This window comes from Parus major, chromosome 1A (genome assembly GCF_001522545.3).
Source record: "Parus major isolate Abel chromosome 1A, Parus_major1.1, whole genome shotgun sequence".
NCBI classification, from domain to species: domain Eukaryota; kingdom Metazoa; phylum Chordata; class Aves; order Passeriformes; family Paridae; genus Parus; species Parus major.
In genome coordinates, this window is record NC_031773.1 from 13,073,792 (window position 1) to 13,087,392 (window position 13,601).

A 13,601-nucleotide genomic window follows, 5' to 3' on the forward strand; every position below is an offset into this window, starting at 1 on the left:
CTTTAAATGGTGGGATTCTTGTGTGCCAAACCCCAGTGTTCATGTAATAAAATTCAGTGAACCATAGTAATGTCAAAAATGGTATTTTAAGAACCAAAATAAAATGCATCAAGTTTTTCAATGAGACACCTAGTGGTATGCACTTAGAAATGAATGTGCTACTGAAATAAGCAAGAAAGGAAAGGAAATTACATATTTAAAGCAGCGGATTAATAGCATTTGTATTTTGTATCTTTGTGAGCCAAATGAAGGCAAAATAAGTACAGACTTGTAAAAAGAGTAAGTTTCTCATCCTAGATGATAAGAATAAATCCTTTTAGAATTTGTTCCTATGGGTACTAGTCAGGAGAAACTTCAGTTCTTAAATACAGTGTTCATAACCACTGATAAACAATAAATATTTATTGAAGGAACCTGCTGATAGCTGCTGAGACTGACTGAAATGCATTTCTAGCAGAGGAGTGATGTTGTGCAGAGACACAAGCTGACCCAGAATAAACACCTCAGGAACTTACTTTCTTTCTGGACCGATTCTGCTGCATGAAAAAGACTGATAAGATGATTCATGATGGGCATGGATGAGAAAAATTCAGTTTCTTTTGTGTGTTCTGGAAGACTATTAAATGCTCAGCTAGGCTCTCTGAGACCTGTCAGTTCTGGCATAACAATATCAAAGCTATCAAATTAAATTCCTGATTAGTTTCACTCTTTTCATATAGAGGTAAGGACAGGATGTACCTGCACCTCAAGTTGAAACACACTCTCCATACACCCAGCAGCACACTGCACTGTAACACAGATTGTTGGCTCCCATGTACACATATGTGCACTAGGGCACAGCTGAGACTAAATAGTGACTTACATTTCAGTGGGTTATATGGTGCTTACTTGGCATGTTATTATTGTTGCTATTTAAATAAAATCCCCTGAAGTTTATTTCTGACAAGACTGTAGTAACTGTAGTACCATTAAGCAGTTGTTAGGAACATTTTGTTTATGTAGAATTAAAATATTAGAGTTTTTCAAGAGATTGCTGACTTCCTTTTGTGGTCATTTGTAATTATTTGGGACCAAATCCAGTTCCCAGTAAACTGGATAGGAATCTCAGTTCCAGAGGGACTTGTGTCCAATTTCTTTAGGTTTTTGAAGATGCCAAGTTTTATAAAATTGAGATTTTACTTGAGTGTCTGATACAGTGGGGACCAGGACTTCCTTCAGGACTCTGCTTAATATGTGCAATGATATACTTTAACGTGAAATCTTTTTAATTGGATGTGGTAGTGATGAGGTTGATGGATCTACCTGGTTACCAGTTCATAAGTTGTTTGTGTAATAACATAGGAACTATGGGGAATAAACAAGAGGACACCAAATCTTAATCCATGACCAACTCTGTGACTGAACTGGCATAGCAAAGATGTGGTGGGAGGTCAGGGAGGAGAAAGAGGCTGTTGTATATTTTTGTTCAGATATTTGTGGTATGACCTAGCTGTAGAGGGAGTTGGACATACAGATGTTCTATGAGTAATAATAATAATAATAATAATAATAATAATAATAATAGGAAAAAGCTCATGGGATCCATTGTTATGCAGGCATTGCACAGACCATTAAACAATTCAGGTAGGTGGGGATTTTTATTGTCAGGGTACAGGTGATGGTGAAAATGAGTGATTTTAATAACCAGTCACCTGCTGGAAGCCAATGAAGGAGAATACCAATGTGCTTTTCAACGTACTCACAACCAAATTTTGAGAAGACAGTGGGAAAAGTAATTCTAAAGGGGACCTATTATATTTCATACCAACTCTAAGGGCGAAATTAGAAATTGTTCAAGAATTGGGAGAGAAAAGGCAGGTTGAGTAAGAATTACCCCTCAATGACAGGACTCACAGATTTCAGGAAGGGAAAGAGGTAAAAGAATTAGAACAGCAGGTTTCAAGGGGATATGAGAGGACAGTGGGCATAACCTCTTTGTAAAGGAGTCTGAAGAAAAGAAGTTAAAGAATTGTTTGTTCCCCAAAGAAAAATTATAAAGATAAAAAATGCAAATTGGGACAACACAGGAGAATGACAAAATGCATAGTAAAATAAATCTGTCTAAAATACAAGTAGCTCATTTATGTCAACCACAAGAAGGAACCGTGGACAAAATTAGAACTAGTTTGGATTATTTAGAAATAATCCAAATAAAATACAAAATAATAGCAAAATAGGCAGAGGAAAAAGAAGCCCAAAACACAGCAAAAAAGCCAAGATCAAAAAATGTGTACAAGAAAAGATTGTGTACAATAAGTACGTGAGGAGTAACAGAAATGGTTCTGGAAGTATATTTTTGGTAAGAGCATGTTCCAGGAAAGTGTTGCTCTACTGATTAACAGAAGCACATTGGTCTTCACTAGTGTTATTTTGAGTATATGGAAAACAGCCTAGAATAGAGAAAGGACAAATCAGACAGTACTTAATGTGTTAGGTGTTCCCAGGTTAGCTGTGCCTCCGATCTGCTATACTTGGAAACTGGAAGAATTTTCTAAATTAGTCTCAGCCCTGTTAGCAGTTACCATTGAGAATGGGAAGAAGAAAAATATGTGTGAAAAAAATTCCAGAAAAATAGAAAAATGCACCCTTAAAAGGAGGCAGGAGCTGTGGATGGAAGAGTCACAGATTTGCAGATAATTTTTGTTCCTAGAAGAATTACAAATATTCATTTTGTAAATACCTGGAGGAAAGTAACGAACAGCAATCAGCATGGATTTGCTGGAACTATCTAATACCCTGTAACAAGAAATTAAAATTTGTGGATAAAAGAAAAGGAGCAGATGCCCTACATTTTCATTTTAAGAAACTTCTGAATGCTGTCTTACAAGAGTCCTCTATAAACAAGCTAGGGAACATCAATCAGTATTTATATGTAAGTTGCATGGAATATAGCTGCACAACTGGTTGGATAAGGTAAACCTCAAGCACCTACTGCTGTTTCACTCATGTGAAAGAGTTTATTTTAGACACTAATACGGTTTTTCAGCAATAATCTGGATTATGTTCTGGAGAATATGCTTATTAAATTTGAAGTTGTCACAAAGTTGAGCATGAATTGGAAGGATGCCAGAGAACAGGATTAGAATTGAAAATGATCTTGACATGGCTTTGAAAAGAAAGTAATATTTAGCAGGTGTAAGTGTATGATACTAGAGCAGAATAGCCATAGACAGGACAGATGGTTAAGCAGTGGGTTTTGAAAACAATATATATTGTAAATATTACATGAATAGACATAGTCAAGCTGTTGTGAAGAAAGCATGGATGGATGAGAAAGGCATATAACCTGTAAAATGTATGGAGTGATTCATCTGATGTACTCAGTACTCTGCCCAGTTCAAATACTGGGACCAGTTTTGAGCATCACATTTCAATAAAAATATTGCTCATTAGAGGGAATTGAGGGAATGGCAATAAAGATGGATAGAGAGTTGAAAAACAGGACTTGTAAGGAAATTGAAAAAAAAGAAGAAACAGAAATATTTAGCCTTGAAAGAAAAGGGTAGGTAGGAACAAAAAGTTTTCAAGTATGCTAAAAACCCCAACAAAGCACCTTGAGCCTATTAACCAACCACCTAAAGAAACACACCCTAAACCACCTTGAAGCTACACTGATGAAGGGAATGATCTGATCTCTGCATCCCATATGGATAGCTTAGATTATAAGAGAAAGAATTAATTTAAACATCAGAAAAAAATTCCTGACCATAAAGTAACAACAAGTTAGGTGAGAGATGGGTAAGTATATTAGCAGACTTTCAAAACAGGGCAAGCATATCCAAAAGTATATCCAAAAGTGATACAAGTATAGCTTTGTTTCATCTGCAGTTTGGAGTTTATTTGCTCTGGATCCTCTTAGCAGTATGAATGTGTTACATTACTGTGTATTATTGCTGTGCCACACAGTGCATTTTCTGTTCTGTAAATCTTGTGGAACACTATTGTAATTTGAACTAAGATTATCCTCCTTCTTTTATTTCAGTGTGTGCAGAAGCTTACAATCCTGATGAGGAAGAGGACGACGCAGAATCTAGGGTACTTCATGCTTAGAGTCAAATACTTTTTCAGATTTCAGATATTAACTTTAGGAGGAAAAATGTAACCAGCTTTACCATTCCTTTCCAAAAACATCATTATTATAAGATACTTTAGAAATCTCTTGGGGGTTTTGTGTTAAAGGAACACTAAGAAATTCTCTGTAATAGTCACCCATGTAGGACTTGATGTATTATTCTTAATTACCAAGCCTGTGGTACATGGTTAAGGAAACATTTTTTTGCAATTATATTTACCCAGAGAGCACCTGCTTCTTCCTTGGTGCCCATAATCTCATGGTAGTTTCCTTTTTCAAAAGGCAGGAAAAAGTTAAACTGTAAAATTGCTAAGATTTTTCAAGGTACAATGTGACAAATAATGAACTATATTTATTTATTTTATTCATGTCACCTTTTTAAAGATATTTACTTGGCTTTTAAGATGAAACAGCATGACTTTCAAGAGAAGTGTAATTGTTTATATTCCACCTAATTTTATGACTTGTAACACTGACCAAAAGGTTACCCTATAGTATTACAGCTATACATAGCATATATTTTGAAGCATATGAGTTGAACAACTTGATTGATACTCAGATGAACCAGACACTGGTAATTTAGTGAATCTCTGGCTTGCTCAGTGTCAAGTATGTTGTTTACTCTGTGAAATTTCTGATATAAATTTAACACAGATACTATTTCACAAAATACTCTTTAGGAAGTAGTCATGGCTGAATGTAACAGTGGTGCTTTTTATAAAACATGAATGCCCTAAATATGATTAGAGAGTAGTAACGTTTATGTAGCAATAGCGTAGATAAATGTGTCCAGAGCAGCTTGCAGAAATTAACTGGATTCTACAGGTATAAATATCTTGTGATCTTAGACATAGCAGTGTTTCATTTGCTAATTGTATGGTGGTACCATTTTATCATTTACTGTTTGTTCAAATCCTGAAGGTTTGGAAATGAAAGAGATATGAATCATGGCCAAAATATTGTGTAAACTGCTTAGTTGAATTAGCTCAGTCTTTCAGCTAGTGCTACTGTATGATAATGACTCTAAGAGTTTTTTTATTATATCCCTCAGATTATTCACCCCAAAACAGATGATCAAAGAAACAGACTGCAGGAGGCGTGCAAGGACATCCTTCTTTTTAAGAACCTAGATCCGGTAAGAAATTCTTGGTAATGAGCAGCATTTAGCAGTGCTGCTGAGAATTATTTCTCTTGAGCTTTGGAGCAGAAGTTTACAGATTTGACTTGGTAACCTCTTACGTATGCTTTCTTGACTGTAAATTCCAGAAATGCCATTTTTTAGAACTGATACATCATATATAGAATCTTTTGCTTACCACCATAAGTGATAATATTGAAATACATTAATATGAATCTGTACATTAATAAAAATGGATACATTAATCATATTAATTACTGTATTTTCTTACTTTAAATCTTCCTATACACTGGTGTCTATAAACACATCAGTTAACTGGAATGTTTACATTTTTTCTATTAGTTACTTTTTAGCATCAAAAGGTGCTGAGTGCTCCATCAAAACAGCAAATTACCCCCAAAGCCTTCAGTTTAGTTATGGATGTAATTGAACAAGTGAATTATGAACTAGAAGGAAAGACAAAGGTGCCAGTGAGGTGTTTACATTATTATTTCACTTAAGGTAGATACCATAAAAATCTTCAGGTAATTTTCTTTCATGCAAATAATTTCCTTCTCTTTTGTATAAAAACAACTATGAGCTTTTAAGAAAGCCTAAATACACTGAATGAACGATCTGGATGAGACAAAGGTGATAATGCTACCAAAAAAGCACACAGGATTGTTTTAGAGAAAAGGTGAGTGTGTCAATCAAAACATGCATCCTGAGGTTGGGATGACGCACAGCATCCCAAATGCTTTCTCAAGAGATTTGATTCTGTGCTGTCAAGGGAGGGAGCATGACGGAAAGAGACACAATTATGTAGATTTTTATGTATGAGAACAGAAAGTTTAAAATTTGATTCAAGAGGAAGCTAATGGAAGGACCAGCCTGCAGCTCTGTTTGGAAGTCAGGTGCTATTAAAGAGAATTTACATTAATTTGTGCTGCAGGTTTCCAGCTCCTGCTTCTGTCTGCACAAAGACTGAACCCTGACCCTGGGTACTGTTCCCTAAGAAGCCCTGAGGAGCAGTGAGCCACAAAGCCCCAGCTTAGCAGAAGCTTGGAGTTATTGTTATGGAAGGGCATCGTCTCAATGTGGGTGTTAATACATGTGCGTTCTTGTGACAGTAGGGATCCTGACACAGAAAATTTCCTAACTCCCTCATGCTGGCTGTTTAATAGGTAGTTAATCAGCTGTTCCACTATACTTGCTCAAGCTAAAGCCATGCACACATTTACCCTTCTGCTCCTGAATTATTTTTCTGAGTAGCTTCATGGAATCAAAGTAATTTGTGGGCATCTGCTCTGGATATGAAATTGCTTTATTGTATGTTTTCCTTATTGTTGGTGTGTCTTGGCTTCCACTTGGCTGGACCATCATTACATTAGCCTGCCAATGGCATTTTGGCAAATTCCTCTTTGTTAAGCTCTGAGCATTTCTCTCTTATGAGCCCCCATGAACACAATGGATTATTGTGTGCTCTTAGAACCTGCTGTGATCTTAACAGTGCTTACCATATCAATCCTCTGGATGGGGTTTGCTTTGCATTACAGTGAGAGCTAGATCTCCTGTCTCAATAGTCATCAGCCACTTGGTCTGCAGGACAGGGGTTTGTTTTCTATATTGTAATGTTGTGTAAACATAGAGCATTAAATTGCTCCATTGTGGGTGCTTGATGTACTTTCTCCAAGGATGGATTCTTCCAAGGAATACTGAGGGATTATTTCCTCTGTTTATGAAGCTCTTCTCAGGACTGTGCTTGATGTCTCGATACTGGTGTTTTGAACTATTTTTTTCAATTCTTCTTTTGACTCAGTTACTTGTAATTGCTAATAGTTCCCACAATCTGTTCCAGGTGTTTAGCAGAAGAATACTCAGCTGAGTTCTCCCTTTGTCGAGGTGTGCAATCCAAAGCCTTGAAATGTGCTCTGGGGATCTCCCAAGTCTTGTTCACCCCCTTTTGCTCAGATTGTCCAGTGAATTAAGAACACTTTCTCTTTCCTGAAATCCTTTACAGGCAGCATTCTGGAAAGTTGAATAAAATAATTTTTGAAAGGGAGTTTTTCATTACAATAATTTTATTCATAAAAGAAGGCACTGGAAAACTACTGAGCTCTGAAGAGAGCAAAGATATTAAAATGTAGCCTTCTTAAGTCTGGTTTGTTCCTTCTCTAGAACCAGGATCTGTAGTCCCTGGGGAACTTCTCCCACTCCTCCTTGTTCTGCTTCTAAGCAGCGACTCAAGGGCTCTGCCACTGTAGTTGCAGTAATTAAATATTCCTGTGCCAGCTCTCTTCCTCACCTCTGCCTCTTCATGAGAGATGCTTCAGTTTACAGAGTGGTGTATTAGCAAAAACCTTATTCATCTTGAAGAGAGAATATCTTCTGCTGCCAAAGCTCAAGTCTCTGGAACAAAAGTCAAGTTTTGTATTGATAGCATCTCCTGCCCCCACTGTTGTGTTTTTTGGTTGTTTTTTTCCTTGTATTGAACTTCAGCTTCTTTCTGCTGTAGTTCTGTGTACGAAAGTCACCATTTCAAAGGTCAGTTAGAGGGGAACAGACAATGTAAAGGGCTTAATGGCTTTTCCCCGATGGCCTTTTAGAGTGTGTCAAATACCATTTTCAAATACAGAATAACATGTCTTATAGTGCAATCAGAATTCCATTCAGTACATGATGCTCAGTGAAGTCCACCTTTTTTTAACACTTTATCCCACCCTCGAACACTGTATTTTAATTTGAATGGAAGGATAAGATAAGGCTATCACTAAAGCTGAAGGAGAAGTTGCAGTAGTTAGGAGTGACTTACAGTTCTCTGCTCAGTGTGTTAATTAAAGAGGCCATTTGACATGACAGGAGCCATCACATAAAATTAAAACCCAGCAGCCCAGCAGAGCCATTTGAATATAAAGCTAAATGGGAGAGGAGAAAAAGATAACCTTCAGATGTTAAGACAATTTAGGACTTGCTATACACACACACAACACTGTCTTGAGCCCTCGTTTAACTACAGTAGTTTTTTCATATCAGGTAAGTAAATTTGCACATATATAAAAATATCAATATTTCACATATTGTCTGTGATTAAAAATATAATAATGTAAAGAAACACCAGCTCTCATAGATTTTCCTGAGCAACATTCTTATGTTTTAAAGCCTAGCTCTTACAGTTTAAAGGCTGTGAAGTTTCTTGAATTTTACGGAAACTTTCTTTAACTTTGTAGATTGATGAGGATGTGAAGGGTCAGTGAATGTGAGTTTAGCAATGTATTCCTTAGTTAACTCCCTTAAATTAAAAATACTTTTAAAGAATTGAGATTTTAGCAATTTTTTTGCCTTTCTGGGGGCTTAATCATTTGCCATCTAGTTGCTGTCACTCAATACCAGTTTTACCTAATGTGTTACAGTTCTGGAAAAATTCCTTCAAGAGAAGGATATGAATTGAAACATGCATTTGCAACAAGATAGGGTAGGAGGCTTTGCAGAGGTACTTAGTTACTTTTTAGAGGACCAGATGAGGAAAGAATCAGGAGACAGCTCTATTCAGATGTTTGTTTTCTTCTTCCCATGCTATATTAGATTAACTCATTCCTCTTCTAATGCACCTGTTCCTGTTCTCCTTCCCAGGAAAACCTCTTCCTCTTAGAGTACTGTTTATTGTTCTTCTCAGTCTGGCTTTCCCATTGCCAGAAGCCCTAATATTACTGTTTTGCTCCCAGGGTTGTCATGATGTGCCAGGCTGGTTACTCTACCTGCACACACAAAGCATGTTACCAGACACCCTCCTTTGTGCTCCAGGTGCTGGAGGTTACTCCAGTGGGCTCTGAAGCTGCTCTTTCCCTTCCACTTTCACTTTGGGTAAGCCAGCTAGGAGAAAACAAGATGACCAAAGGTCTTCAGCCCTTACAGAGAATAAACCTGAAGTTGTTATCTCTGAACTTTCTCTCTGTTCAGCCTAACAACTGTTTTATCACCAGGAAAATAGCAGCAGCAGCTCATCTACTGGCCAAGGAAGCATTCTACACTTTCTTTTTACAATTCAGATTTGTTCTTTTGGTTTTGTCTCTTAAGAGGAAAATGTGATGGGGTGATTAACAACAAGCTATTTAGTTTGGAAATTATGGCCCATAGGGCAGCAGTTAAAAAACCTGATGAACCTTTTATCAGAGCAAGAAGCTGGCTCAAAGGGCTGGTACCATGAAAGCTGAGCTGTGCCCTTGCACTTAAAGTCTGAATCCTTTCTTTGGCAAAAATTCACAAGCAGCGTGTTAGATCATCTATTCTCTTTTACAGAAGTTTAATATTGGAGAGCTTTGCCCTGCTAATGCTTGCACAGAATATATAAAATAGGTCTTGACCCTTTTCTAAAAAGTAATAAATTATACATATTGTTCACAAATATGCAAGAGCAATTTCTGGGCATATTGCCACTTATGTACCTGGAGAATTAGTATAAGAGAGCACAAATATTGATGAATCAATTAGAATTGATTAACTTGAAGGAAGATGAAAGAGAACATAATGTAACTGTTTTATGAATAATGGAATCTTATACTTAAGGCCAAATCATTTCTTGAAACCAGTAACGGAAGAGTCTCATGTTACTCTTAGCTTCTTAAGAATTTTGGTGAAGAATTAGAACTACAGATTTTTGGATCAATTAATGGGAATAAATATACACCACACCTCCCCACCCCCCATACATACATACATATACACACACATATATATACACATTTATACATATATAAAATGTGTGTATATTAGATATAACTGAACCCAGAATGCCTGAACATGTTAATACTCTGCCCTCTGATGACACAAAGGTGGTGACATTGAGGTGCCCTTCCAAAGATGGGCAATAGAGCTGGGGAAAGGTCTGGAGCACAAGTCCTTTGAGGAGCAGCCAGGGGAGCTGAGGGTTCAGCCTGGAGAAAAGGAGGTTCATGAGGTATCATGTCACTCTTAAAACTGCCTGAAAGGAGGCTGTGGCCAGGTGGGGATCAGTCTCTTCTCCCAGGTAACAGGACCAGAGAAAATGGCCTCAAATTGACCCAGAGGAGGTTCAGATTGGATATCAGGAAAAATTTATTCACTGAAAGTGTTGTCAAGCATTGGAAGAGACTGTCAGGAAAACGTTTGGATCACCGTCCCTGGAGTTATTAAAAAGATGTGTAGTTGGGATAGTTACAAAGTATGAAATGTGTTACTGAGCCTGACTGATGGGCCATGTGCATGATACTTGAGAGGCAGAGTACTAATTTAGCATGTAACTGTGTGAAAGGAGGTTAAGATATATTCTCAAGGAAAATACTATTACTTGAAAGTACTGATTGTATGTTGAAATACAAATCAGAGTCCTTGATGGTGAGGAAATGAATGCATTTTCATTAGTTTTCAAGTGGATATAACACAAGGGAACTAAGTATTTTTAATTGAATCAATATTGCTGCTAACATTTTTATCAGAGTTTCCTTGGAGTATATGTGCATGTTTTTGTTTTGAAAAACAAATGTGGAGAGGTGTAGATGTGAATTCTGTAATTTATCTTCCTCTACAAGGTTCAGAGTTGTTGATATAAGAAGTCCTTTTTTTCCCACGGTTTCCTTGCCTATGTTTTGCTAACATTTTCTACCTCTCTCACCCTCCCCACACCCAGCCCCCTTCCTTTTCTGCTATTGTCTGCTTCATTGACTTCTTAATATCATGTTGAATATTAATTTGTTGATATTTCAAATTGCACAAAGTGAGGACAAGGTGGCCACCAGGATGCCATTTTTTCTGGGCCTCATTTTATGAACTCAGGGACAGTAGAAGAACTGTGAATTAACTTAGTTCACATGATAATCTTTTAATGTTTTTAGAAATCATATGAGATAGGCAAGTCTTGTTGCTACTATTTTGCTAAAGTGCAAGGAAATCTTCTGCCCACTGCAGGCTGTCTTGGATCTATAAAGGAAATTAACTGAGATTTCCTGTCTACTGAGGAGCACTCCAGCAGCACACTCATCCTTTTGTGGGATTCCCAAGCATATAAAATCCCAACATAGGATGGTAGTAGTTACTTGTTACTTTATTAGTTACTTATTACTTTAGAGATCTAATGCACACAGTTTGATAGCTGCATTTTACCAGCTCCAGTCAAATTCCAGATTAGGATTGTCTCAGATTGCTGTTAGATGCCACATCATTTTAACTTTAAAAATGTAGCTATGCCTTCTATCTCCTGAACATGTTTACTGAAAGTCAGGAAGGAAAATTTTCAGAAATTACTTTCTACATTTGTCATTGTCATGACTACCAGTGATGATCACATCCCACTTTCCATTTTATCTAGAGTGCCTTTATTGATTCAGGTAACATTTTGTCAAACAACAATCAGTTTAAACATTGATGCTTCTTGAAAACCCCAGTGTTTGAGTTTAGAAAGGAGAACTTCATCCTTTTTTCTTTTACAAAGTAGCTCACAGTAAATTTATAAACTGATATTAAGAAGAGACATACCTGGCACAGCAGTAGCAAAGTATTTGGTAGTTTGGCAGTTAAAAGAGCCTTTGGCATCTAGGAAGAACATGCCATAGTCTACCAGCTCTCTTGACTAAATGTCTTGCAAAGATATCCAAGGGACTAGATTTTTAATCTGTGTGAGATGTATACTAAAAAAAAAATTAAAAAAATATCATTTTAATTATACTTAATATCTATTATCTAATTTTTGTTAAGACATTTTGTTGAGATGTGATTACCATGTTTGTTTTGTTGACTTGAGAGAAATTGAGGTTAACATCCCATTTCAAGGAAAGCAACATGCATCTGTAGTTTGTGATACAAAGTCTACGAGAGGGGAGCCGTGAGTGTTTAGTTGTAGTTTTTCACTTGACCTGGCAAGAGGGACGGAATCACACACTGTCAAGAGGATGTCCTTGGTAAACCAGTTATCATTGCTGTCTGGGGCTTCGTTCTTCTAAATCTCATCATGTCTTTTGTAAGCAATTGTAAACATACACAAAATTCTGTGCATTTCTGATGTGGAATAGCAATGTAACAGGCTTCCACACACCTTACTAATGCAGGTCTTATTGGCATCACGGGAGCACGGTGGGACAATTCCTATGACTCCATTGAGATGGAAAGATACAGGATCTTTAGGAAGGACAGGAGGAAGAGATGAGTAGGTGGTGTTGCCTTCTGTATCAATGATCACCTGGTGTGCATGTAGCTCCACCTGGGGATGGATGAGGAGCTGACCAAGAGCCTGTGGGTCAGGATTAAAGGGAGGGCAGGGACAGGTGCCATCACAGTGGAGGTCTGCAACAGCTGCCCAACCAGGAAAGCTGAGCATAAGGTCCTCTACAGATAGATTGGAGCAGATTGGAGAACATTCACAGTTCCTCATCCTCATGGGGGACTTCAACCACTCCTGATATCTGTCAGAGGGACAATGTAGGCTTTCCAGGGGATTCTTGGAATGCATTAACATCCCTCTCCAAGTGATAGAGGAGCCAGCAAGAAGTGGTGTCATGCTGGAAAATGTTATGGTGTTATGTTAGGAAGTTCACTAATGCACAGACAGAAGTAAATCTGGCCAAGGACATTCAGGGTAACAAAAAAAAAGCTTCTTTAGGTATGTCAGTGATAAAAAACAGACTAAGAAAAATGTGGATCCTCTCAGGAAGGGTCCAGGAGACCTGGTTACCCAGGACATGGAGAAGGCTCAGGTATTCTATGACTTATTTGCTTCAGTCTTCACCAGCAAGTGCTGCAGCCACACTGCCCAAGTTGCAGAGGGTGAAAGCAGGGATGGGGAGAATGAAGAACCACCCATTGTAGAACGACCCCAGCTGGGTTTAAGAACATCTAAGGAAACTGAAGGAGCGTAAGTCCATGGAACATGGTGAGTTACATCCATGGGTCTCGAGGGAACTGTCCAAGGATGTGGCTAAGCCCACTACCCATCTTATTTGAGAAATCATGGCAGTCCAGTGATTTGAAAAGGGGAAACATAACCCCCATTTTTAAAAAAGGAAATGAAAAAGACACAGGGAACTGTGTCTGCAGGCCAGTCAGCCACAAACCCCCCCCCCCCCCCCCCCCCCCCCCCATCCTGTTTTCATTTTACATGTATTTTTGAAGGTAGAACTGCTTTAAGGAAGAAAAACATTTAGACTGTATTACAAAATACTAGAATTAATTCTGTTTATGAAACAGATCTGCTTTTAAATTCTAAAATTACCTATCTTTATCTTTTCAAAATAATAACAGAGGGTGCCGGTAAATTGAGCCTCAGTCAGGCAGAGATTCCAGAGGATTCACATAGAGCAAACTGGGCAAGCAAGTTATGTAATTGTCATGCAAAAGCAAAAACCATGT

The 13,601-nt window shown here is 37.7% G+C and overlaps 1 protein-coding gene across 1 annotated transcript in view; it reads left to right on the forward strand.

Moving 5' to 3' along the window:
* Positions 1-13,601, forward strand: part of PRKAR2B (protein kinase cAMP-dependent type II regulatory subunit beta) — a 75,594-nt gene that overhangs the window by 50,915 nt on the left and 11,078 nt on the right. The window contains exons 3-4 of the mRNA XM_015627189.3: positions 4,022-4,074; positions 5,163-5,246. Of these exons, the coding sequence (XP_015482675.1) occupies positions 4,022-4,074; positions 5,163-5,246 (137 nt within the window). The remainder of the gene's footprint in view (positions 1-4,021; positions 4,075-5,162; positions 5,247-13,601) is intronic.